Consider the following 24,669-nt stretch of genomic DNA (forward strand, 5'->3'; position numbering starts at 1 on the left):
TAATAAATGTCCATCGTTTTACGATCCTTATGTGAAAAAGATCAATACAGAAATAGCAATAAGCTAATGACAATTTTATCATTTAAATAGGACTTCTTTTTAAAAATGTATTAGTACAAGGTTTTAGATGGTTGTTAAAGGCTGACAATTCAGTTCTGATACCTGCCTGTAAACTTTGTCATTATAATATGAAAAGTTCTCATAATAGTGATAGGCTATGAAAAAAATATCATGAAGTTTAGAATCACCTAAGCTAAGCTTTCCTAATAACTTTTAACCTTATTTGCTGTATAACCTTGGGCAAGTTTTGTTTTTAACTTCCCTGAGCCCTCAGTGTTCTTAGCTTTGAAATAGAGAAAACAGCCTCTCTTTATCCAGCATGCACTCTGCATAGCCAGTGATCCAGTGGTGAAGTTGGCACAGTCCCTGCCTTCCTGACCCGTTTTTGCTAGTTGGGAGACACATATTAAACAAATAATTGCACACTTAATTACAGTCATGATAAATAAATGAAGGAGAATATAGAGTGGTAGGAATGTGGAAAATGCAGTGATGTGACCTAGACTGTGGGCCTAAAAGGCTTTCTTGAGGAAGGGTTGTTTGAGTAAAGCCCTAGAGAAACTGTGGTGGAATGAGGTAGAAAGGAGAGAGCGCTTGGGAGAGGAAGAAACATTCCCCAAGGCTCTTGGGCAGAAAGGAACACTGTGCACACAGTGAGGGAGAGATAAGTCTTCAGGTAGGCAGGGACCAGGTAATGCAGAGCCTTTTCACTCTAGCGGGGCTTTTATTCTTTATCTTAGGAGCAGTGGGAAGACACTGAAGGGTAGAAGCAAGCAACATAATAAGACTTCTATAAGAGATAAATTACTTTGCAGTATGGAGCATGGATCTCAGAAACAAAGTGGATGTGGGGAGACCTGCAGTAGTGCAGGTGAGAGGTGGTGGTAATGTGCTGACAAGATGTGGGAGTGAACACACAGGAATGGATGGATTAGCCAGACATTTAAGAGAAAAATTCAGGGTGCCTGGGTGGCTCAGTCGGTTAAGCAGTTAAGCATCCTACTCTTGATTTCGGCTCAGGTCATGGTCTCACAGTTCATGAGATCAAGCCCCACATCAGGCTCCTCACTAGGCTTGGAGACTGCTTAAGATTCTTTCTCCGCCCCTCCCTGCTCACTTGTGTGCATGTGTGCTCTCTTTCTCTCTCTCTCAAAATAAACTAAAAAAAAAAAAAAAAAAAAATCAGACCTAGTAATAGTTTGGTAAGGGTAATAAGTGATCACAAACATTTTTTGAATGTTTATTTACAAACTGGCAGGTACTAGGGGCGCCTGGGTGGCTCAGTCGGTTGAGCTGCCGACTTCGGCTCAGGTCATGATCTCGCGGTCCGTGAGTTCGAGCCCCGCGTCGGGCTCTGTGCTGACAGCTCAGAGCCTGGAGCCTGTTTCAGATTCTGTGTCTCCCTCTCTCTGACCCTCCCCCGTTCATGCTCTGTCTCTCTCTGTCTCAAAAATAAATAAACGTTAAAAAAAAATCAAACTGGCAGGTACTAAACCACGTGCTTTAGATATACTGTTTTACTTAATTCTCATAGCAACTGTAAAATGTAGGAACTATTGTTATCTCCATTATACTTATCAGGAAACTGAGGTTTTAGAGAGGTTAAATAACTTGCCAAGCTAGTAAGTGGCTGAACCTTAGTTGACTCATGGCCAGTACTCTTAATCACTATTCTGAAGTGGATGTAGGGGAAGTGCCAAGGAAAGGTGGAGAAGATCCCAGGGATCACCCCTAGATTTCCGTCTTCTGATTTGATGAATGGTGATGTCATTTACTGAAGCAAGGAACAGTGGGTGAGGCCCAGCTTTGTAGCAGCAGAACAATTAGTTTGTATCTTCTGTAATCCTCAATAATATCCCTTTTTAGTCACTAAAAAGTAATCTCATTCAAGTTCACATTATGCTCTGGCAAAGTCCCCAAGCAATTCATGATATGTACAACTTTTGTTTCCTTAAACTAAACCCAAAAATATGTTTGATGATTGTACTTATCCAGTCTTTGTAGGAAGGGGACGATTAATTCATTCTAGCTCTATTCCAGTACCTGGTCCATTTTTGTTTATATTATAACTTATTGTCTTCTCCCTTAGATTACAAACTTATCTTTTTGTTCCTGGTACACAATACAGTGTCTGCCATGTAACATAGGTTCAGTAACTGTTAAAAGAATGTAAGATTAATGGTAACCATTTAAGTAGCATTTTACACATTTCACATAGAAATTTCACATTCATGATTATTGAACAGATGACCTATTAGAATTTATTTCTAGTTTTTAAAATGTCTCATTCCTTGCGTCATTTAGACATTAGGAAAGTGATTTCGTGAAGCAGATTGAATAAATTGTCAGTTGTTTGAAAATAGGGATATAGATGTTAGAGATTTGTGTTATATGCATATTTTGCCTTCAAAAACCAAATCTTTGCATACAGCAAATAATTCTTAATGAGTTTATTTTTAATTTTTTAATTTTATTTTTGAGAGAGAGAGCACAAGCTGGGGAGGGTCAGAGAGAGAGGGAGACAGAGGATCTGAAGCAGGCTCTGCACTGTCAGCGCAGATGAGGGGCCCAAACTCATGAACCATGAGATAGTGACCTCAGCTGAAGTCAGATGCTTAACTGACTGAGCCACCCTGGTGCCCCGAGTTTATTTTAATATATTCATTAGAACTGTACCAGTATTCCCTATTGATTATCATAGAAATATGAATCAGTTGTAGAAACTGCTCTAAGATTCAGCTGAACGTGTAGATTAAGTTTTGAATCATGTAATCTAAACTGACTTCTCTCAATGTGGCCATTTCTAATTTTTGATTTCTAATATATGCATTTAATCACTTAGCCTTTGCTGTTTTTAATCACTATCAGGTGTCATCAGTGTCTCTTGAAAATCCTACTGAAGTATTTGAAGATGGAGAAAACCCACCAAGCAGTCGATCATCAGAGAGTGGATTTACTGAGTTTATACAGTATCAAGCAGACCGAAGTGATGATATCGACAGAGACCTGAGTGAGGGGCAGGGGACAGCTGCCATTCCCATCGGTAGCACATCCTCTGAGACCGAAACGGCCTCCACCGTAGGATCTGAAGAAACCATCATCCAGGCCCCTTCCATAGTCACCCAGGGGACAGCACCCCGAAGTGGGAAGACAGCCCAAAAAACTGCAATGCAATGTTGCTTGGAGTATGTCCAGCAGTTTCTCACTAGACTTATCAACCTCTACATCATTCAGGGCAACTCTTTTTCTCAGGCTTTGGCTACAGAGCATTCAGGGGATCTCAGTAGAGAGCAAGAAGAGACTTCAAAATGGGATAGGGATTCCCATGGAGATGTAAAGGAGAGAAACATAAGTAAACAGAAAACTTCAAAAGAATACCTTTCCGCCTTCCTTTCTGCCTGCCAGCTCTTCCTGGAGTGCTCCAGTTTCCCAGTTTACATTGCTGAGGGGAACCATACTTCAGACCTACATTCTGAGAAGTCTGAGACTGGTAAGGTCATCTTGGTTTTAATTATATTTGAATCTTTTTTATAGCATGCTTTTTATTTACTTTTTTTTTTTAAGCACTCAGAATTAAAACTAAGATTTTTTTTAGCCAGTTAATTTTTTAAAGTGTTATTTTAATTTGTAGATTTTTTAGAATTATTTATTATTTTGAGAGAGCGCAAAAGTAGGGGAGGGACAGAGAGAGAGAATCCCAGGCAGGCTCTGCATGATAGGTGCGGTGCCCAATGCAGGGCTTGAACTCACGAACTCTGAGATCATGACCTAAGCTGAATTCAGATGCTTGACTTGACTGTACCACCCCTAATTTTTTTAGGCACCCCTAGTATTTTTAATGAAATATTGTCTTTATGGGGAGATAATACATGTTGGCATATTGGAAAATTTTGTGATTTTGATGTCTTTCACAGTGTACTTACAAGTGAGTTGAAGGTAAGAAGGAAATTAACTTCTTTCTCTGGAGAAAAGTAACATATCATTTAGATCCATTGGTTTCCTTTATTAAGACTAATATCATAAGTGTTTACCATTGTTTAAATTTTTATATATGCACACAGAGTGCAGTGAGTGAGTACTACATAATATCTGTTGATTAATATACTGTTTTTTAGGACAGGGGAATACTTTGTATTATGTGGCATAAGAAAATTACATACTAAAAAAGTTTATGGGATTCTTGTTGCTGCTTTATTTTCTTAAAGCTCCAGTCTAGGTGAGAAACCTTGGTTTTACTAACAGATCAAGGCCTAAAGGTGTTGAGAAGAGGTGCTTTGTTTTGAAATGTACCTGGACGTTGGTGTATGTGTGAAAGGTTTAGTGTGATGAACTCCATCTTCCATCTTTTGTTTCAGACTGGGAGCACGTGCAGCCTCCGCTGTGGCTCCAGACCCTGATGAACGCTTGCAGCCAAGCAAGCGATTTCAGTGTGCAGAGTGTTGCTATTTCATTAGTCATGGACCTGGTGGGACTCACTCAGTCTGTGGCCATGGTCACTGGGGAGAACATCAACAGTGTGGAGCCTGCACAGCCCTTAAGTCCAAACCAGGGAAGAGTGGCGGTAGTTATTAGACCTCCCCTCACTCCAGGCAATCTGAGATACATTGCTGAGAAGACTGAATTTTTCAAGGTAAATTCTGAGGAATACATGCATGACTAAGGTGGTACTTGACTTAGATTGCTTAGCAGAGATCTGAAAGATGATAATCAGGCTTCGTTGAATACCTGTTAATATTATAATGTCTAGAAAAAGATACCACACTTCATCTGTACTGCTTTGCCAATCTTGTCCCCAGTTTTGCTAGAGGAAAAAAGGATGAGAGGAGATGAGGATGAGGTTAGGGAAGGCAAGTATTAAGGCTCCAAAGCCACAGAAGGAGTAATTTCAGCTAAAAAAGAGGTTAAGTCCATTTATACAATAAAACTTATTTCGACATGACGTGCTTATGACACTTTTGCTTTTCGTAGAGTATAATCTCAGCTCTCCAAAACTCCCAGGAAAAATTTTTCTGACTCTGTATTGTTTGATTATCATCTGTGGTATATGATGCCATTCAGAGAAAAAAAAAATGTACAATTTTTGATTTTTATCACAGCAGTATAGATGATACCCTCTACATAGAAAGAACATTAAGTATATTGGATTGTATTACATCTTAGGCAGGTAGATGCTTTATATATAAAAAAAAATTTGCTTTAATTTTATCTCAATTCAAGTCATTGTGCCCCACCAGATAGTTCTTTCTGCTAAAGTTGGTTTCTGTAAGAACGGTATGACAGTAAACCCTGAAAATGGTTACGTTTTTATTAATGCTGTCATAGATCATCAAGTGCTTTGTTAACACGTGTAGCTCTAAAATACATATAACCTATTTTATATAAGCTTAAGTAATTTGGATATTTGAACTGTAAATTATATTTTACTTTGTAACATATAAATATTGTATTCAATGTGAGATTTGTATCCTCTTAAGAATAATGTATTCTAGCAGCACTTTACTAAGTGTCACTAAAATAGTGAAGTGGGGTCTTCTCTGGGCCCTGCAGAAAATTCTTCCATGTTTGATATTTAAAATAAGTATCATTAGGGAGGGATCTTAAAAGAATAAAAGTAATCATTAAAGGTCTATCATAAGAGGTTCTAATGACCTCGATGACCAAAAAGTGAGCACATGGAAAGCTATACTTTTAAATCTCATCCTTGTAGCATAATGAACATTGAAGACCTTCAATGGCATTCAGAGGCTTGTTTGTACCTAACAGGAAATGCTTATTAAATAAGTTTTAATGTGTGGTTTGGTAACACTGTCACTTTGACAATCTTTTTCTGTAGCATGTAGCTTTAACATTGTGGGATCAGCTGGGAGATAGGACACCTCAGCACCATCAGAAAAGTGTGGAACTGTTTTATCAACTACATAACTTGGTTCCTTCTTCTAGCATCTGTGAGGATGTTATAAGTCAGCAGTTAACCCATAAAGATAAGGTAAATTCTTTTTTCATCTTGACCCACCCCCACCTACCCGACTCCCATTATACCAAAAGGTAAATTAAAGAAACTGTAGGAAAATTATTGTAGCTAGTATCTGATTAGAGATTGTGTAAATTCATTCGTAGAGTATTTGGTCTTCATATATTTAAAACAAATTTGTTCTGTCCTTTTTAATTTTATTTATTTAATTTAATTTTATCTTATTTCTTTTTATTTTATTTTTTTGAGAGAGCGTGCACACACCCAAGTGGGGTGGGACAGAGGGAGAGAGATAATCTTAAGCAGGCTCCATGCCTAGTATAGAGCCCAATGTGGGGCTCGGTCCCATAACCCTGAGTCATTACCTGAGCAGAAATCACTAGTTACATGCTCATCCTACTGATCCACATAGGCACCCCATTCTGTCCTTTAGAAGAAAGTTCTTTGCAAAAGCATCAGTAATATGAAAAATCTAGAAACCCAAAATCAAATACTAGGTCTATTTCTTGGTTCAGGACACCATCTGTAGGCAATAGTGATTAAAGTTGTTGCTGGTCCAAGTTCTTAGAGCATTTAAAGAGGAAGCAGTAGCCTTGGTTATGGAACTATGCGTACATTAACTGATGTATGTGAAATGATGTATATGTGAACTTACATTTATAAGCCATAGAATGCTAATATATGAGATTATATTATTTGTATTACAGTATCCAAAATAAGGATTTTGTATCCCAATGTACATGAAATGGTCGATAAGTCAGTGAGAGTAAAGGTGATAGAGTCATTGGTATGCCTGAGAAGCTGGAACTTTCAATCTGGTTGATCTCTTTGGGAAAGTTTAATGAAGTGTGTGATCTTCCTATGCCTTCTCTGTAACATAAAGATTTTATTGAACAGCTTTTAGAGGTGTGTCACCCTAATTTTTAAGAACTCTAAATGCAAGTGAGTTTGAGTCATTCAGAAAGGCATAGTGTTAAGTAAATGAAGCTTTTGTCCAGGAAGGAAGTGGCAAATGAAGGAGAAAACGAGAGGCATGAAAGTTTATTGCAAGAAAAATGTTAAAATTCTGTTTCTGCTTCAACACATTTTCTCAAAAATTTTTAGGAATAAAATATTTAATAAAGACTTGCATTTAATTTGTTTACATTAAGTGTAAATCTAGGACAAATTATATACCTATTGTGTAACATTTCTAAAGGAATACTAACTTCTGAATAAAGGTATTATACATCCATGAAAAAAAATTAAGATACTATTACTTTTTAATATGTTGATGTATAAACATGGGCTTCATAGGAAAAGCATGTATTACACCCGTAGAAAAAAAGGAAGCTCCCCTCAAAGTGATCACAAACAATTGAGACCGTTACAGTCCCTGATTTTGGAGGGCTTTTACTTGAAGAATTCTACAGATGCTACAGGAACACTATGAAAAGCTTGATAACTTCACAGTTTCTACCTGATTTATATTCATTTATGTTCATTATCTAACACCAAGTGCTGGTCTTTCTAAATCATTTATTTTTCCATTATTCTGTCCATTGTTACCATAACACTTAACATTTTCCAAATAATCTCAAAATGATGTTTTTCTTATAGAAGTAATTTTTTAGGTGTCTAAATTTTTGAATCTAATAAGCCAGCTTTATAAGTAGTGATCAATTCATTTGAGATAATATATAATTTCTGGGAACAAAAGTAAATTGTAGGGTATAATAAAATAAATTTTGACTACTAAGTATTTTTATTAAAATAAGGGAAAAATGCTTCCCAGACTGAAGATATTATAATATGCACATTATTAGCTCTTTCCATCCCCGTTACATAATAATCTAGAAAACTGGTTACCTAGTCTAAACTAAATAATAACGATTTCTGAGGTAGTGTGAGATGACTTTTTAGGTTTAATATTTCTAAGTTTTTTTTTTTTACATTTCTACTTTCATAAAAATAGTTTTATTGTGTGGTGTATTGAGTACTGTGAACATCGAACCTAATACTGTCTCTTAAATTGCTATTTTGATTTTGATAAAATCGCTTAATATCTTCAAGGGAGAAAAAAATAATTTAATCTCCCGTATTCCTCCTCAGAAAATAAGGATGGAAGCACATGCAAAGTTTGCAGTTCTTTGGCATCTGACAAGGGATCTCCATATAAATAAGTCGTCATCTTTTGCACGTTCTTTTGACAGGTTGGTTACATTTGATACTCGGATTTTACAGTCAGGTATTTCAGTGTCTCTTTTCTTGAATCCTCTGCCTAATTTGGCAGGGGTGCAAGATAGTAATTTACAGATATTATAAAGAGAGCTTATAAATTATTTTTAAAAAAATCTAAGCTATATTAAAATGCATGGCTTTGAAGCACCCAGATCCCCTTTCTTTTACTGGATGACTATTCAACAAGACCCCTGCTATGTGCCAGGCAGCATTCTAGGTGTCAGGGATACAGCAATGGGTCTGTATTCACAGAGAAATTTCAACATAAACAGTAGATGATGTAACTGTTTCTCTAACAGTTATTTTCAGTCTTCTGCCTGAACTGGACATCATAAGTCTAAAGCTAAAATACACACCCCTTCCATGGATTCAGAGAACCTGCAGCTGCCTGAGAGTAGTTTTGCTACTTGTCTACACCACTCGAGATGACTCATCCCCCAAATATGAGGTTTGCCTTAACTTCCAAGGAGATGCTATGTATAGGTAGACTGAGATACTGGCCCAGGATAGCAGTCTCACCACCATAGAGGAGGCCACAGATCTGACTCTGCTTAAAGCCCAGCCCAGAATCAGATATGTGCTTTACTGGACATTATTCAGACATTACTTTTTCAACATCACCATTTTTAAATGATTTGGTATTGAACTAGTACAATGAACTATGCCCTTGGCCTAGGTACTTTACAAATACCATCTCTCATTTGGTGACTGCCTTTTCTCATCATCCAAGTGAGGCACTGAAGGACCAGAGAAATAAGTGGCTTGCCCAAGACCACACATGATGTAGAGCTGATAGCCCAGATTTGAATCTCAGGTTTTCAGATTCCAAGCCACACCTCCATAACTTTCACAGAAGTTCTTTCTTTGAGTTAAGCACACAGGTTTGCCTCATAAAGAGATTGGGCACAGAAGAGCATGGAAGTAGTGTTAACTTGCACAGAGTTCAGTATTTGGTGATATGAGCAGGAGTACATTGGTGAAACAAAACTAAGTTTTTTTTCTCCCTTGTTCATTAGTACTTATCTTATAAAAGTAATGTATGCTTGGGAAATTAAAACACAAGTATATAAGAAAAGGGAAAAGACGATTTTCTCCTTTTTCATATCTACTGAGACTGTAGGGATTAAGATTATTAAAATGATGTGGTCAAAAGTTTTTCTGAAGTATGATTACTTTTAAAAAGTTAATTAAAAATAAAACAGTAATGTTGGTTTAAGAAAAACTAGAGTGTGACAATTAAAGTAGATGTTTTGTTCTTTGTTTTAATTATTGGTGTTTATTGTAGGTCACTGTTCATCATGTTAGATAGCCTTAACAGTCTCGATGGTTCTACCAGCTCTGTGGGACAAGCCTGGCTGAACCAAGTGCTACAAAGACATGATATTGCAAGAGTTTTGGAACCATTGCTATTGCTCCTGCTTCATCCCAAAACTCAGAGGGTTTCAGTGCAGCGTGTACAAGCAGAACGCTATTGGAATAAGGCTCCCTATTATCCCGGAGAAGAGAGTGACAAGCATTTCATGCAAAATTTTGCCTGCAGCAATGGTGAATATCACATGGAAGTAGAACAGCTTTATTTAGAATAAAGTTATTAAAATGAAATGAGAAGTGAACACAATAGTGACTGGCAACAGTGAGGTTTTCTCCATGGACTTATTTTCTCCCGTCCATGTGTACTGGCAGTGCTCATGTGGGCCCATGCCAGAATGTACTTCATCAATGGTCATCTTAGAGGACTTTGATTTCTCTTATCAGTTGACTCTTTCAAGGAAGGAGTCAGCACAACTTTCAGAGACAGTCTTCAATTTTGATGGAAATACCTTTAGAGTTTAATGAGCAATTTTGGTTTTGCGAGGTTCTAGAGATACTTCACTGAGAATATATAAAAAGCTTGTAATGCCCATTTGTATTTCATGAGTCATTTTCCTCATCTGTGAAATGGGAATAGTAGTACCCACCTTTCCAGGCTTCGTTGTGAACATAACACGTAGTCCTGTTTGTGACTGCAAACAAATGCCTACAAATGTTTAGGGCAGACTGGCCTATCATAAGTGTTAGTTAGATGTTCACTATTATTACTTGGAAGTCCACATTTTACAAATTGTCGAGTGAGGACATCTACAATACGGTGATAATGGGTCCTTAGATTAACTTATTATACTTTAGGGACAAAAGATTCTCACAAAACTCATTCATATCTTGACAAATAATCCTGTGAGGTCAGTAATAAAAAGGTCATTTTACTGAGCAGGTAGAGATGCTTAGCGGGCCAGGGCTTTCTCAAAGTCCCATGGCTGCTGTGTGAGGAAGCTGCAGCTACACTGTCATGCCCCCATTTCATCTTTAATGTGTTTCTACAGAGTATGGACAGAGCCCTCTATAGAGCCTGACTTTCCACTGCTTCCCCTGAGTCTTCTCAGAGCATGTTCTACCCTGCCTATTGCCTGAACTTCTTTCTGCTAGCCCTTTACCCGCTGCCGTTCCTGCCTGTCTGCTGAATTCTCACCTTTCCTCCGAGATTGATCTCCTTACCTGTAGGGTCATGATGCTTTCCCTGAATTCTATAACATTTGCTTTGTAATACTCATATGGAACTAAGCCTTTTGCTCTTTCTTAAAAGAATGCCATCAGCGCTGTATGCTCTCCAAAAAGTACAGAAATGGATGAATATATTTGTGATCCCCTACCAAGTTCAAACTCTAGAGGGAACAATGATGTCTTTTCCTTCTCTCACCCTCATTGTCTCTTGATTTAGGGCCTTACTTATAATTCATAAATGTTGAATATTGATAATGTTGATAATTTGTAAATATTGAATTTTATTGAAATCAAGCTTATATATGTCTGTGTATATATAGACATATATGTATGTGTGTATATATATATACATATCAGCTACTGAAGTATTTGAATTCTTAGAAATAAAATAATTAAGGGAAATATTACACAGGGAGGAAAAAATAAAATTTTGAACTGCAGTAAAAAAAAAAAAAAAAGATACCTTATTTGGGAGTAAGGGCAAATTTTGATATTGTAGCTGTTTTTAATGTGTTGTTTTATTTAATTCAATTAAATAATACTCCTATTGTTGAGTTGTCTTTACTAAATTCTAGTTAATAGTCATCTACATAATTTTCTAACTTAAAGGGTCTAAAATAGTAACAAAATGTAATTTTCGTAGGAAGGTATAAGGTGATGAAGCTAATGATTAAGAATCTTGAGTTCAGTCTACATTTCAATCATTTTAATGTATTTTATCTTTTTCCTTCTTTACTATTTTTCTCATATGCCAGTAAGCCAAGTACAACTCATTGCATCTAAAGGAAGTGGTGAAAAGCCACTCACTATGGACGAAATAGAGAACTTTAGTCTCACTGTTAATCCATTGAGTGACAGACTTTCCCTTCTAAGTACCAGCAGTGAGACAATTCCAATGGTTGTATCTGATTTTGATCTTCCAGACCAACAGATAGAAGTACTTCAGAGTTCCGACTCTGGATGCTCACAGTCCTCTGCTGGGGACAACTTGAGTTACGAAGTAGATCCTGAAAATGTGAACGCCCAAGAAGATTGTCAAGTGCCAGGTGCAAGCTCCCCAGATGATGATGTTCAGCAGGTAGTGTTTGACCTGATATGTAAAGTCGTAAGTGGCCTCGAAGCAGAATCTGCATCATTGACATCTCAGTTAGAAATGGAAGCTGTGCCCCCAGAGCATAGTGATGTAGGTCCAGGCGAGGAGGCCCTTAAAACTGACGAGCAGTCTGCTCCGCAGGGTCAGAGTGCTTTGCTGAGTAACGACAGTTCTCAGTTGCTGGCTGTGTCTGCAGAGGGAGGCCGTGAGTGTGTGGCAAATGGAATCTCCAGAAATAGTTCCTCACCTTGTATTTCAGGAACCACACAGATTCTCCAGGACTCTAATGTTGCTTCCATAGAAACTAAATCCAGGCAGAGGAGTCACAGCAGTATTCAGTTCAGCTTCAAAGAAAAATTATCAGAAAAAGTCTCCGAGAAAGAGACCATTGTTAAGGAGTCAGGTAAACAACCGGGAGCAAAACCTAAAGTAAAACTTGCCAGAAAAAAGGATGATGACAAGAAAAAAGCTTCAAATGAAAAACTCAAACAAACCAGTGTATTCTTCAGCGATGGTTTGGATTTAGAGAACTGGTACAGCTGTGGAGAAGGAGAGATTTCTGAAATTGAGAGTGATATGGGTTCTCCAGGATCACGGAAATCGCCCCATTTCAACATCCACCCACTCTATCAGCATGTGCTTCTGTATCTCCAGTTGTATGATTCATCAAGGACTCTGTATGCTTTTTCTGCCATCAAAGCCATCTTGAAAACTAACCCTATTACTTTTGTAAATGCCATTTCAACCACTAGTGTAAATAATGCATATACCCCTCAGTTGTCTCTGCTTCAGAATCTCTTGGCCAGACACCGGATTTCTGTTATGGGCAAAGACTTTTATAGTCACATTCCAGTAGACTCTAATCATAACTTCCGGAGTTCTATGTATATAGAAATTCTTATTTCCCTCTGCTTATATTACATGAGAAGCCATTACCCAACTCACGTCAAGGTCACTGCACAAGATTTAATAGGCAATCGAAACATGCAGATGATGAGCATAGAAATTTTGACACTTCTCTTTACTGAGCTGGCAAAAGTAATAGAAAGCTCAGCAAAGGGTTTCCCTAGTTTTATCTCTGACATGTTATCTAAGTGCAAAGTTCAGAAAGTGATTCTTCACTGTTTGCTGTCATCTATCTTTAGTGCACAGAAATGGCATAGTGAGAAAATGGCAGGTAAAAACATGGTTGCCGTGGAAGAAGGTTTCTCAGAAGACAGCCTTATCAATTTCTCAGAGGATGAATTTGACAATGGCAGCACACTCCAGTCACAGCTTCTTAAAGTGCTTCAGAGGCTCATTGTTCTAGAACACCGGGTAATGACTATCCCCGAAGAGAATGAAACGGGTTTCGATTTCGTCGTATCTGACCTGGAACACATCAATCCCCATCAGCCCATGACTTCTCTTCAGTATTTGCATGCTCAGCCAATTACATGTCAAGGCATGTTCCTCTGTGCAGTAATACGAGCTTTGCATCAACACTGTGCTTGTAAGATGCACCCACAGTGGATTGGTTTAATCACATCTACTCTGCCTTACATGGGAAAAGTTCTACAGAGAGTGGTTGTTTCTGTGACACTACAGCTTTGCAGAAATTTAGATAATCTAATTCAGCAGTACAAATATGAAACAGGATTATCTGATAGTAGGTAAGCATTGATTTTTAACTTTATCGTGGACATTTTTCACATTAGGACTACTTAATCATCCAGAAAGTCCGTTATAATTTGAGTACATAAATTAATGGTATCAATAGGTTACAAATAGTATATTACTTTCACGAAGAAGGAAACTCACCCTGAGGAAGAGTGTCAATAAAAGAATTAAGTATGGAAAGGAGGACGAAGATTTAAAGAGGCCTTTTTTCTCCTAAGGGAAGAAACCTTATTTTAGATGTTCTTGAACGAGCTGGTGAAAATAATACAAAGCCCAGCAAAGGGTTTCCCTAGTTTTATATGATAAATTATCTAAGTAGAAATTAATTGCACACTAAAATTAATTTTAAATTAAAAATAATTGCTTTCCTGTCTGATTTTATTTCTTGTTTCTGATCTTCATGGTTTAGTGGTGAATTCCACCTGTATCCCCGTGTTCAATTAGTCTGTCAGAAATTAGTCAAATGTTTCATTGACTAGTATTTATTTAATCTCCTATATAACCTTAGCTATTACATGTAAAATATAAGAAAATTGCCTTTATCAGTTAATATTGATATGCCTGCTGTTACACAGTTGCTAGAGATTTACTAGCTATATTTATTTGCTTCATATTGAATTTGTTTAGCCAAAGAACTCTAGTACAACTCACTCAATTCATAGATTGGGATGTAAAAGCTTCTAATTTATGCTCTTAGTCATTTATTTATGTAATCTTTATTGAGCACCTACTCTGTGCCTAGCACATGCTGGACATTTACCATTGATTAAAACATGAATTTGTCTTTCACAGAACTTGTGTTCAACTGAGTACATTTTATTTCAGGCCTCTCTGGATGGCATCAATCATTCCACCAGATATGATTCTTACTCTTTTAGAAGGGATCACAGCCATTATTCATTACTGTTTGTTGGATCCTACTACTCAGTATCACCAAGTAAGACTGCACAAATATTTGATTCCTTTTTCAAGACTGAGGTCTAGTAAGTAGCCACTTATAAACTTCAGTAAGTGACATGTATTTTTCCCCTGATTTTAATAGCTTTTGGTCAACGTAGACCAAAAACACTTGTTTGAAGCCCGCAGTGGAATCCTCTCCATCCTTCACATGATCATGTCCTCTGTGACTTTGCTCTGGAGCATCCTGCATCAGGCTGATTCCTCAGAAAAGATGGCTGTTGCTGCCTCTGCGTCTGTCACCACTATTAATCTTGGAGCCACAAAGGTTAGACAATTCACACTTCATCTGTGGAGCTCAAGAGAACATTCAAGGACTTTCCTAAAGATTGTATTCAGCATCTCGTGAAAAGATTGTATGCAGCATGCTGCATAAATTAATTAATTCTCAAATAATTTTAACTATTTCATTGAGAAATATATCACAAATTTCACCCATTTTAAGTGTATACAGTACAATGATTTTTTTTCTTAGTACATGGACAGTTTTCTAGTACATTGTCACCACAATTTTTGAACATGTTCATCACCACAAAAAGATTCCAGGGCCCATTTGCAGTCATTCCCTATTTTCATCACCAACTCCAACCAACCATTAACCTGTTTTCTCTACATATAGGTTTGGTTTTTTTGGACATTTTTTATAAATGAAATCACATGTTATTTAGTCTTTTGTATCTGGCTTCTTTTATGTGACATAATGTTTTTGAGGTTCGTTCATACATATTATAATTTTGTTCCCTTTCTTGAGGATTTTTAAAGTTGACATTTTAATATGCAAAGTCCTCCTGGAAAACGGTTTACCAATATGTATAGAGAACTTTAAAAATTTGGTAGTCTGACCTAGTAAGCTACTTTAGTAATCAGTTCTAAGGCAATCAAAATTAGGCAAAGATAGATATATTATAGATAGATGGATAGATAGATATCTTTATATATCTTTATAGCCTTATTTAGTGGCACAAAGATCCTAAACAGTAAATAAGGAAAAGGTTACATTAACTCTTTTAGTGTTACATTATGTAGCTACTAATAATTGCACTTATTTTTTAAGTTTTTTTTTTATGTATTTACTTATTTTTTGAGAGAGAGCACAAGTCAGGGAGGGGCAGAGAGAGGAAACACAGAATCTGAAGCAGGCTCCAGGCCCTGAGCTTTCAGCACAGAGCCCGATGCGGGGCTCGAACTCAAGAGCTGTGAGATCATGACCTGAGCTGAAGTCAGACGCTCAACTGACTGAGCCACCCAGGGGCCCCTAATAATTGCAGTTTTGAAAAAATCTTAGTGGATGGAAAATGTATAAAACTACTGAAACTAGCGTGTCACATAATTGAACAAATCTTATATTTATAATTACATGAAAAATTATATGCAGAAAAAGAAATTAATGTAGTAATAGTGATTATCTCAGGATGATGTGATTAATGGTTGAGTTTAAATTTTTTTTTTCTCATACTCAGGCATTTTCCAAATTTTCTACTTTATATTTAGAGGAAAATTATACTTCAAGGCATATTATTCAATTATTCAATTGAATAATATAATAATATGTCGAATTTGACAACTTTTATCAAGTTATCTGTTCTTACTCCTTGACCTGACTCCCTAGATCTGGGAATAATGGGAACACAACTGAAATTGAGGGAAGGAGAAGAGTGGAAACTTTTCCACCATTAGAAAGTTTTATCTAAGTACTTACGTTTAGATTAAACTTTGTTTTTCTTTTGTATAACTTTACTTTTAAAAAAAAACCCTTTTCTTTTTTAAAGGAATCGACATCAAATGTAATTGAACTTCATATATAGTGTTTTCCTATTATTTCTAGAGACTGTTGCATTTGGCTGATTAGCAGTTGTCATTATATAGTGTCATTATATAGTGCCAAATACAGAAATTTTCTTTTCCAATTAAAATGACCATGATTGCATCTCTTAACACTATTAAAATTTCCTCTACTGTTATTTAGGTAGCAAAACATGAAAGTATTATATATTATTTAAAAAAAAAACAACTAAAATCCACTGGTCATTTGTTTAAATTGTTTTAGAACTTGAGACAACAGATCCTTGAATTATTGGGTCCCATTTCAATGAATCATGGTGTTCATTTTATGGCTGCTATTGCATTTGTGTGGAATGAAAGAAGACAAAACAAAACGACCACCAGGACCAAGGTATGTGTTCAGCCATTTGATATTTTTATTTTCGTTTGATAAGCATTTGGTGAGTACGTGCCAATTTTCAAGTCTCCATTAATGGCAGTGGGGCTGGGGTGGGATGAGGAGTGGAAACAATAGTTTTTCTATAGGTTTAGATAATGATGTATTGCCTAAATGCCTTGAGTATAAAAATAATCATTTTGTGTAAAAAAAGAAATTAGTATGATATTAACTATATTTTAGAGGGAAAAGTTAACATAGTACAGTGTATTTTTTTAAATGTTTATCATTTAGGAATGATATGGAGGGTTTTCATCTTGACTAGTTTTTCATTAAGACATGATAGCTTAAGTTGTTTGTTTCTAAATGTAATTAGTATATTGGTTTAACTGGATTGTATATGTGAAATTGTTGCTTTGTGAGTTTGAAAGCTCAAAAGTGTTCTTTGTTGGAAATACATAGTGGCTCATTAGAATATTAGGCTATTAAATAATTAACATTCACATAAGATATATGATTTGTCTAGTTTAAGGTTTCTGATCTGTTATTTTTGTGCTGATTTCACATTACATATATGTTGAAGTTTCAAAAGGAATAAAAGTAAAAGAACGTTGCTACTTAGGACACTTTTTTGCATGTGAGGATCCAGTAGCAGATACTACATTAGACAGAACAGAAATCCTGGACTATTTACAATCAGCCAAGGACCTGTGGTTTAACAAGGCATATCAAACACATGCATTTTTCTCTGCTCTTCTTTCAAAAATGAGAGTAAAAGAATTTAAAAAGACATAAACCCACAATGACAGAACTTGAGGGAGTTGACCACAGAAAAATAAGAAGTATCAACAAAATTTTCCAAGATGAAAAACAACAGATCTGTGTGGTAACAGATTTAGTAGAGAAAATTGATAGTCTACATTGCTGTAAAAAAGGAACCACTTGCCCCTGTAAAACTACAGATGGTCTCTGAAAGTAGAAATCTTAGGTACTTTTTTTTTTAAATGTTTTTATTTATTTTTGGGAGACAGATCATGAGCAGAGTAGGGGCAGAGAGAGAGCGGGACACACAGAATCAGGAGCATGCTCTGACAGCACAGAGCCTGACACGGGGCTCGAACTCTTAAAACTGTTAGATCATGACCTGAGCTGAAGTCAGACACTTAACTGACTGAGCTACCCAGGTGCCTCAGAAATGTCACATACTTCTGAAGACAAAGTGTTGGGACAGGGTGAAATCCGGAGGATTAATGAAAATTTATATAAGGAACAACTAGACCACTTCTAGATCCCTTTTCCCCAACCCAAGCTACCACCCACTCTCTTACCCTACCCAAGCAAGAAACTGGAGCCAAGTTTGCTCTGTGAAGACTTTGGTCAAGAAAGGCTCTGAACCTGAGAGCACAAGATTCACAGAGATAGACATTAGACTTTATGATGAAAACAGGGGCATTTGCAACAAGTTTACATACTGAAAAATGGGCATCAGCCTCACCCCAGTGAGGTGGCAGGGAGCAGTACTGCCCTTAGGTAGGAATTTTGAGGATTTACCTCTAGGAAAATGACCTGACCAAGAAAAAAGACCTATAGTTGCTGAAGTTTTTGAGTCTACTAACAAAACACTAGGCTGCACATTAATTTTGTATCCTGCAACTTTGCTGAATTCATGTATCAGTTCTAGCAGACTTTTGGTGGAGTCTATCGGGTTTTCTATGTATAATATGTCATCTGCAAAAAGTGAAAGCTTGACTTCATCTTTGCCAATTTTGATGCCTTTGATTTCCTTTTGTTGTCTGATCGAAATCAGTTGCATTCTTATACACTAATAGTGAAGCAAAAGAAAGACAAAGAAACTGATCCCATTCACAACTGCACCAAGAATCATAAAATACCTAGGAATAAACCTAACCAAAGATGTAAAAGATCTGTGTGCTGAAAGCTATAGAAAGCTTATGAAGGAAATTGAAGAAGATACTAAGGAATGGAAAAACATTCCATGCTTATGGATTGGAAGAATAAATATTGTTAAAATGTCAATACTACCCAAAGCAATGTACACATTCAATGCAATCCCAATCAAAATTGCACCAGCATTCTTCTCAAAGCTAGAACAAACAATCCTAAAATTTGTATGGAACCACAAAAGACCCCAAATAGCCAAAGTAATTTTGAAGAAGAAGACCAAAGCAGGAGGCATCACAATCACAGACTTTAGCCTCTACTACAAAGCTGTAATCATGAAGACAGTGTGGTAGTGGCACAAAAACAGACACACAGACCAATGGAATAGAATAGACACTCCAGAATTGGACCCACAAAAGTATGGCAAACTAATCTTTGACAAAGTGGGAAAGAATATCCAATGGAAAAAAGTCTCTTTAACAAATGGTTCTGGGAGAACTGGACAGCAACATGCAGAAGAATGAAACTAGACCACTTTCTCACACCATTCACAAAAATAAACTCAAAATGTATGAAGGACCCAAATGTGAGACAGGAAACCATCAAAACCCTAGAGGAGAAAGCAGGAAAAAACCTCTGTGACCTCAGCCACAGCAATTTCTTATTTGACACATCCCCAAAGGCAAGGGAATTAAAAGCAAAACTGAACTATTGGGACCTCATGAAGATAAAAAGCTTCTGCACTGCAAAGGAAACCACCAACAAAACTAAAAGGCAACCAACAGAATGGGAAAAGATATTTGTAATTGACATATCAGACAAAGGGCTAATATTCAAAATCTATAAAGAACTCACCAAACTCCACACCCAAAAAACAAATAATCCAGTGAAGAAATGAATAGACACTTCTCTAAAGAAGACATCCAGATGGCCAACAGACACATGAAAAGATGCTCAATGTCACTCCTCATCAGGGAAATATAAATCAAAACCACACTGAGATATCACCTCATGCTAGTCAGAGTGGTTAAAATGAACAAATCAGGAGACTATAGATGCTGGAGAGAATGTGGAGAAACGGGAACCCTCTTGCACTGTTGGTGGGAATGCAAACTGGTGCAGCCACTCTGGAAAACTGTGGAGGTTCCTCCAAAAATTAAAAATAGATCTACCCTATGACCCAGCAATAGCACTGCTAAGAATTTACCCAAGGGATACAGGAGTGCTGATGCATAGAGGCACTTTACCCCAATGTTTATAGCAGCACTTTCAATAATAGCCAAATTATGGGAAGAGCCTAAATGTCCATCAACTGATCAATGGATAAAGAAGTTGTGGTTTATATATACAATGGGATACTACTTGTCAATGAGAAAAAATGAATTCTGGCCATGTGTAGCAATGTGGATGTAACTGGAGAGTGTTATGCTAAGTGTAATAAGTCATACAGAGAAAGACAGATACCATATGTTTTCACTCTTATGTGGATCGTGAGAAACTTAACAGAAGACTATGGGGAAAGGGGAGGGCAAAAAAAAGAGAGGGAGGGAGCCAAACCATAAGAGACTCTTAAAAACTGAGAATAAACTGAGGGTTGATGGGGGGGGGGGGAGGTGGGTGATGGGTATTGAGGAGGGCACATTTTGGGATGACCACTGGGTGTTGTATGGAAACCAATTTGACAATAAATTTTATATTAAAAAGTAAAAATGAATAACAAAGCAAAAAACAAAAACACTAGGCTGTAGTCACCACACAGGGAAGCCTCCCTACCCATCAGTCTTGCACATAAATGCTTGAATTCCCATCACTTTTTAATTCCTTTTTCAAAGGCAATAATAGTGTAGTTGTTAACAGCACAGACTTTGAAACCCGATCCGTGCGGTTCAAATCCTTACTTTAATCCCTAACTATATGACCCTGGAGAAGAAGTATACTACTTCATGAGGTTGTGAGAATTGGAAGAATATATTTATGTGGCACTTAGAGCAATGCCTGGCACTTAATAAGCACTCCGTAAATATTAGCTTTATTACTATTCCTCACATTTAAATATGAATAAAGAGCCAAGGATTACTGATCACATGAAGAAAGTCTCTAATATGATAGACAATGAGAAAAACAACTAGATAAAGTCAAAAGAAACAATGCAAGTTACAGAATAACATTCAAGTGATAACAAAAATGCCTTTCTAAGAGGGGAAGCTATGTGACATCCATGAAATAAGATTATAAGAAAGAGATTTGCAAAAATTAAAATTGTTCATGAATATAAAACTTTTTTTTAAAATTTTTTTAATGTTGGGGCGCCTGGGTGGCTCAGTTGGTTGAGCGTCCGACTTCGACTCAGGTCAAGATCTCACAGCTTGTGAGTTTGAGCCCCGCGTCGGGCTCTTGTGCTGACAGCTTGGAGCCTGGAGCCTGCTTCGGATTCTGTCTCCCTCTCTCTCCACCCCTAACCTACTCGCATTCTGTCTCTGTCTCTCTCTTTTGAGAAAGAGACAGAGTGTGAGCTCTGTCATCACAGAACCCGATGTGAGGCTCAAAACCCACGAGCTGTGAGATCATGACCTGAGCCAAAGTCAGATGCTTAACTGACTGAGCCACCCAGGTGCCCCATCATGAATATAAAACAAAGCAGATAAATACTAGAAATAAAATATAAATTTAGAGATAGGGAAGTAGGGTAGAGGAGATCAGAAAATTAGGAGAATGATACTGGAGGCTCAATATCTTTTTGCAGAAACAAAGAACAAAAAAATGACGGGGAAAAATTTAACGAAATAGTACAAGAAAATTTTCCAGAAATGAAGGAAATGAGTTTGCACAGACGTTGTGAAAAAGATTTACTCAAAGATCAGCATGTAATGTCAGAACATTGGAGATAAAATATCTGAAAATCTTCTTCGGAGAAAATACTGTTCCTATTCGGTGGAAAAATGATAAAACTTGTTAAGAGCAGCACTGGAAATTATGGGAAAATCAGTTTCAACTTATAACGCTAAACCCAAACTGTCACTCAAAGCGTTTTGAACCATGCAAAATCTATTTTTTTTAAAAAAGTCATTACCATCAGTTCCCCCTCTCTCAGCACCTGGAAGATCCTCTCCATTAGAGGAAGAATAAACCAAGAAATAGGGGGATCCAAGCAATAGGGGTTCTGACACAGAAGGCTGACGGTCACAGAAAAGTTATCAAGATGTTACTATGCAAACCTACAGAGTACCAACCCAGAAAGAGAGCAGAAAGACCTCAAATAGATGTCTCAAGGACAAAAAAAGAAAAAAAAGTCTACCTGGGTGGCTTGGTCAGTTAAGTGTCCGACTCTTGATTTCAGCTCAGCTCATGATCTCACGGTTACTGAGGTCAAGCCCTACATGAGGCTCCGTGCTGACAGCATGGACCTTGCTTGGGATTCTTTCTCTCCCTTTCTCTGCCTCTCCCTGGTTTGTGCGGATGCACGCTTTCTATCTCTCCCTCTTGAAATAAACTTTAAAAAAAAAAAAAGGAAAAGGAAGAGGTAGAAGACTAATAATTACCTAATGTATTTTAATATGTAATGAGAGATTTACAGTTGTTAGAGCATTTGAGGATGAATTTGTGATCAAGATGGAGAAAACCAAACAAAAATAGAGCAGTTTATTAGCTCTAGGAAAAACAAAAAGTGAAAGAAATGTAAGGGCAGTATAATACATAGTACAACCATAAATAGTCATATGAATATTGGATATTTATTTAAATAAAATTGCAACATAACTATGTTGGGAGGATAGGGAGAAAAATGTAAGGGAGCTAAGTTTTTGTCTTCTGAGGTAGGAAGTCAGTAGGAAATCGGGAAAAAAAAAAAAAAGACACAAAATAGTTAAAAATAGCTATGTGTATTACTCAAAAAGAAAAGAGCTAAGAGTTGAGCATGGTTGATCTAGGGTATGAGATATGGGATAGGACAAAGCTTACTGTCCTATTTGATTTTTTGAAATGATGTATACATTGTATTGATAAAAAGTACATATACTTTACCTAATCAAGAGACCTGTAAAGTCCTTTATATTAAAAAGAGGCCATGAAATATTCTCTTAATTCTGTGATTTCTCTTAAAAGGCCTGTGTGCCCACGTACGTGCATAACCACAGTGATGTGTTTATCCAGGTCATCCCTGCGGCCAGTGAAGAGCAGCTCTTACTAGTAGAACTGGTTCGCTCCATCAGTGTCATGAGAGCAGAAACCGTTATGCAGACCGTGAAAGAAGTTTTAAAGCAGCCCCCAGCCATAGCCAAGGACAAGGTAAGAAGAGCTTTTCTGAGCTGTTTACAATTCTATTTCAGAAATAATGCTGGAGATAAGATATTTTTTGTTCAGTGACATCCTTTTAATGCTTACAGATTGCAGAGAGGAATGCATGTTGCCCTCACACTCCTGTAATAAAAACATGTATCAACTTCTGCAGTGACTGCTATTGTGATCATTCCTGTAGCCCGTGAAGAGCCCTTAATGGCTTAGATCTCTTATATGAACCATCTAAAGCAGTTACAGAGTTTATGACCAAAATCTTAGGGGGTGAGGGGGAGGTTCTGGTCATTTAAAGGGAGAACATATAAACCAGTGCTCAAGGTCTGCTTACCTCAACTGTTGCTTTTTTTTTTTTTTTTTTTTTTTTAGCTTCTTTATTCCTTTCTCTTTGGACAAATGTCTAGCATTTTGCTGTAACGTTAGCTGTACTCCATGTCATTTATTGACCGCGTACAAAACTGTGCTTTGCAGAGGCTACAGAAAATGAGTAACATACTCTGTGCTCACAGTTTATGGTCTCTAATTAGGCAGATACAAAGTCTGCAAATTAGTAAAATTATGGACTTCTCTACTTCTGCTCTTTGTTCTAGCAATATTGAGAGGTCATATTTGCTGAGAAAATATTTACCACCTGCAAATGTTGGACTTTAAGCCAAGCCAAATAAACCTAATCATATCCTTCACAGAATTATCACACATATCTGCTTTATTAAACATAAATGTTAATTTTTTTTTGTTTTATCTTTTTTGTTGAATTGCCCATGGGAAGAGGATACTTCTGTGTGTAGAATAGCCGGTATCCATATTAACTTTTAATAATTTGCTTACTGTTGTAACATCACCTCTGGAGCATTCGCCATAGGATTTTAAATTTGCACGTCCAAGCTCAGGTCAGCATCGTATTTTGAGCATCTGCTTGTGTCAGACATTGGACTAAGCATGAAGGACCCTGGAAGCAAATAATAGCAGCTTCCACCACTCTCCAGCGGCTGCCTCTTGCTCTCGATCTGGGTTCTGAATCCGTTAGGCACTTGATTTTTGTGTGATAAAGGGGAACCTTCAAGGGGATAGTTGGTACTACAAAGGAACAAACTGATAAATGTCCATGGACATCAGTATCATTTTCTTGCCTATTACTAATTTCTGTTACTCTAGGCACTGTCCTTTAACTTCATGTTAGGCGTTAGTCTCAGATTTGAACTAACTACACTAATTTAACAGAAACTTGTAGTAAAATAGATTTAAATTCAAATTTCATGAAAATCTTCAACCTGATTCTGATAGCACCAACCAAGTATAAGGTGATTAAAATAAAACATATTGATGCTTATAGAGTAAATGGATCATTTGAAAGTAATGGCTGGAGTATCAACTTTTGATGTGTACAGGGGTGGCGATTGAGACTCTTTATTTCTTCTATCCATTTTCAACTTTTTAAATAGCTCTTAGGTTAAGTTTGTTTCTACTAAATGAAAGACTTGAGTGGCATTTTTAATGGCAAACTAGTGTTTTTGTTTTCTTTCAATGTTTTGACAGTAAAGTACAGAGTAGCTGCAATAATGAAAAAGCAAAGGCAGCATTTTTCTTCACTGTAAAATTGATTTCTTTTGTTTATAGAAACACCTTTCTTTGGAAGTCTGCATGCTTCAGTTTTTCTATGCTTATATTCAAAGGTAAGATAACTGATGTAGATCTCTCCTTACTACGTTAACAATGTATAAAAGTTTGGAATATAGGAGAAAGGCAGCTGAGTTCGTTCAAGAAATTGCTAATTTTTCCTTTTGTGGATATATTTATATAAGTCAGTGGGTATGTTAATGA

At 36.9% G+C, this 24,669-nt stretch overlaps 1 protein-coding gene across 8 annotated transcripts in view; it reads left to right on the forward strand.

Moving 5' to 3' along the window:
- The window catches only part of DOP1A (DOP1 leucine zipper like protein A), a 109,078-nt gene that overhangs the window by 65,181 nt on the left and 19,228 nt on the right, over window positions 1–24,669 (forward strand). For 7 of the 8 annotated variants that reach the window (XM_045498886.1, XM_045498889.1, XM_045498888.1 and 4 more), the window contains 11 exons: window positions 2,929–3,550; window positions 4,416–4,690; window positions 5,894–6,046; window positions 8,123–8,223; window positions 9,537–9,796; window positions 11,545–13,534; window positions 14,367–14,478; window positions 14,584–14,766; window positions 16,546–16,671; window positions 22,708–22,842; window positions 24,466–24,521. In XM_045498886.1, coding sequence (XP_045354842.1) covers window positions 2,929–3,550; window positions 4,416–4,690; window positions 5,894–6,046; window positions 8,123–8,223; window positions 9,537–9,796; window positions 11,545–13,534; window positions 14,367–14,478; window positions 14,584–14,766; window positions 16,546–16,671; window positions 22,708–22,842; window positions 24,466–24,521 — 4,013 coding nt within the window. The remainder of the gene's footprint in view (window positions 1–2,928; window positions 3,551–4,415; window positions 4,691–5,893; window positions 6,047–8,122; window positions 8,224–9,536; window positions 9,797–11,544; window positions 13,535–14,366; window positions 14,479–14,583; window positions 14,767–16,545; window positions 16,672–22,707; window positions 22,843–24,465; window positions 24,522–24,669) is intronic. The other variant, XM_045498892.1, reaches the window with a different exon arrangement.

The sequence above is a fragment of the Leopardus geoffroyi genome, chromosome B2, assembly GCF_018350155.1.
Source record: "Leopardus geoffroyi isolate Oge1 chromosome B2, O.geoffroyi_Oge1_pat1.0, whole genome shotgun sequence".
Taxonomy (NCBI): domain Eukaryota; kingdom Metazoa; phylum Chordata; class Mammalia; order Carnivora; family Felidae; genus Leopardus; species Leopardus geoffroyi.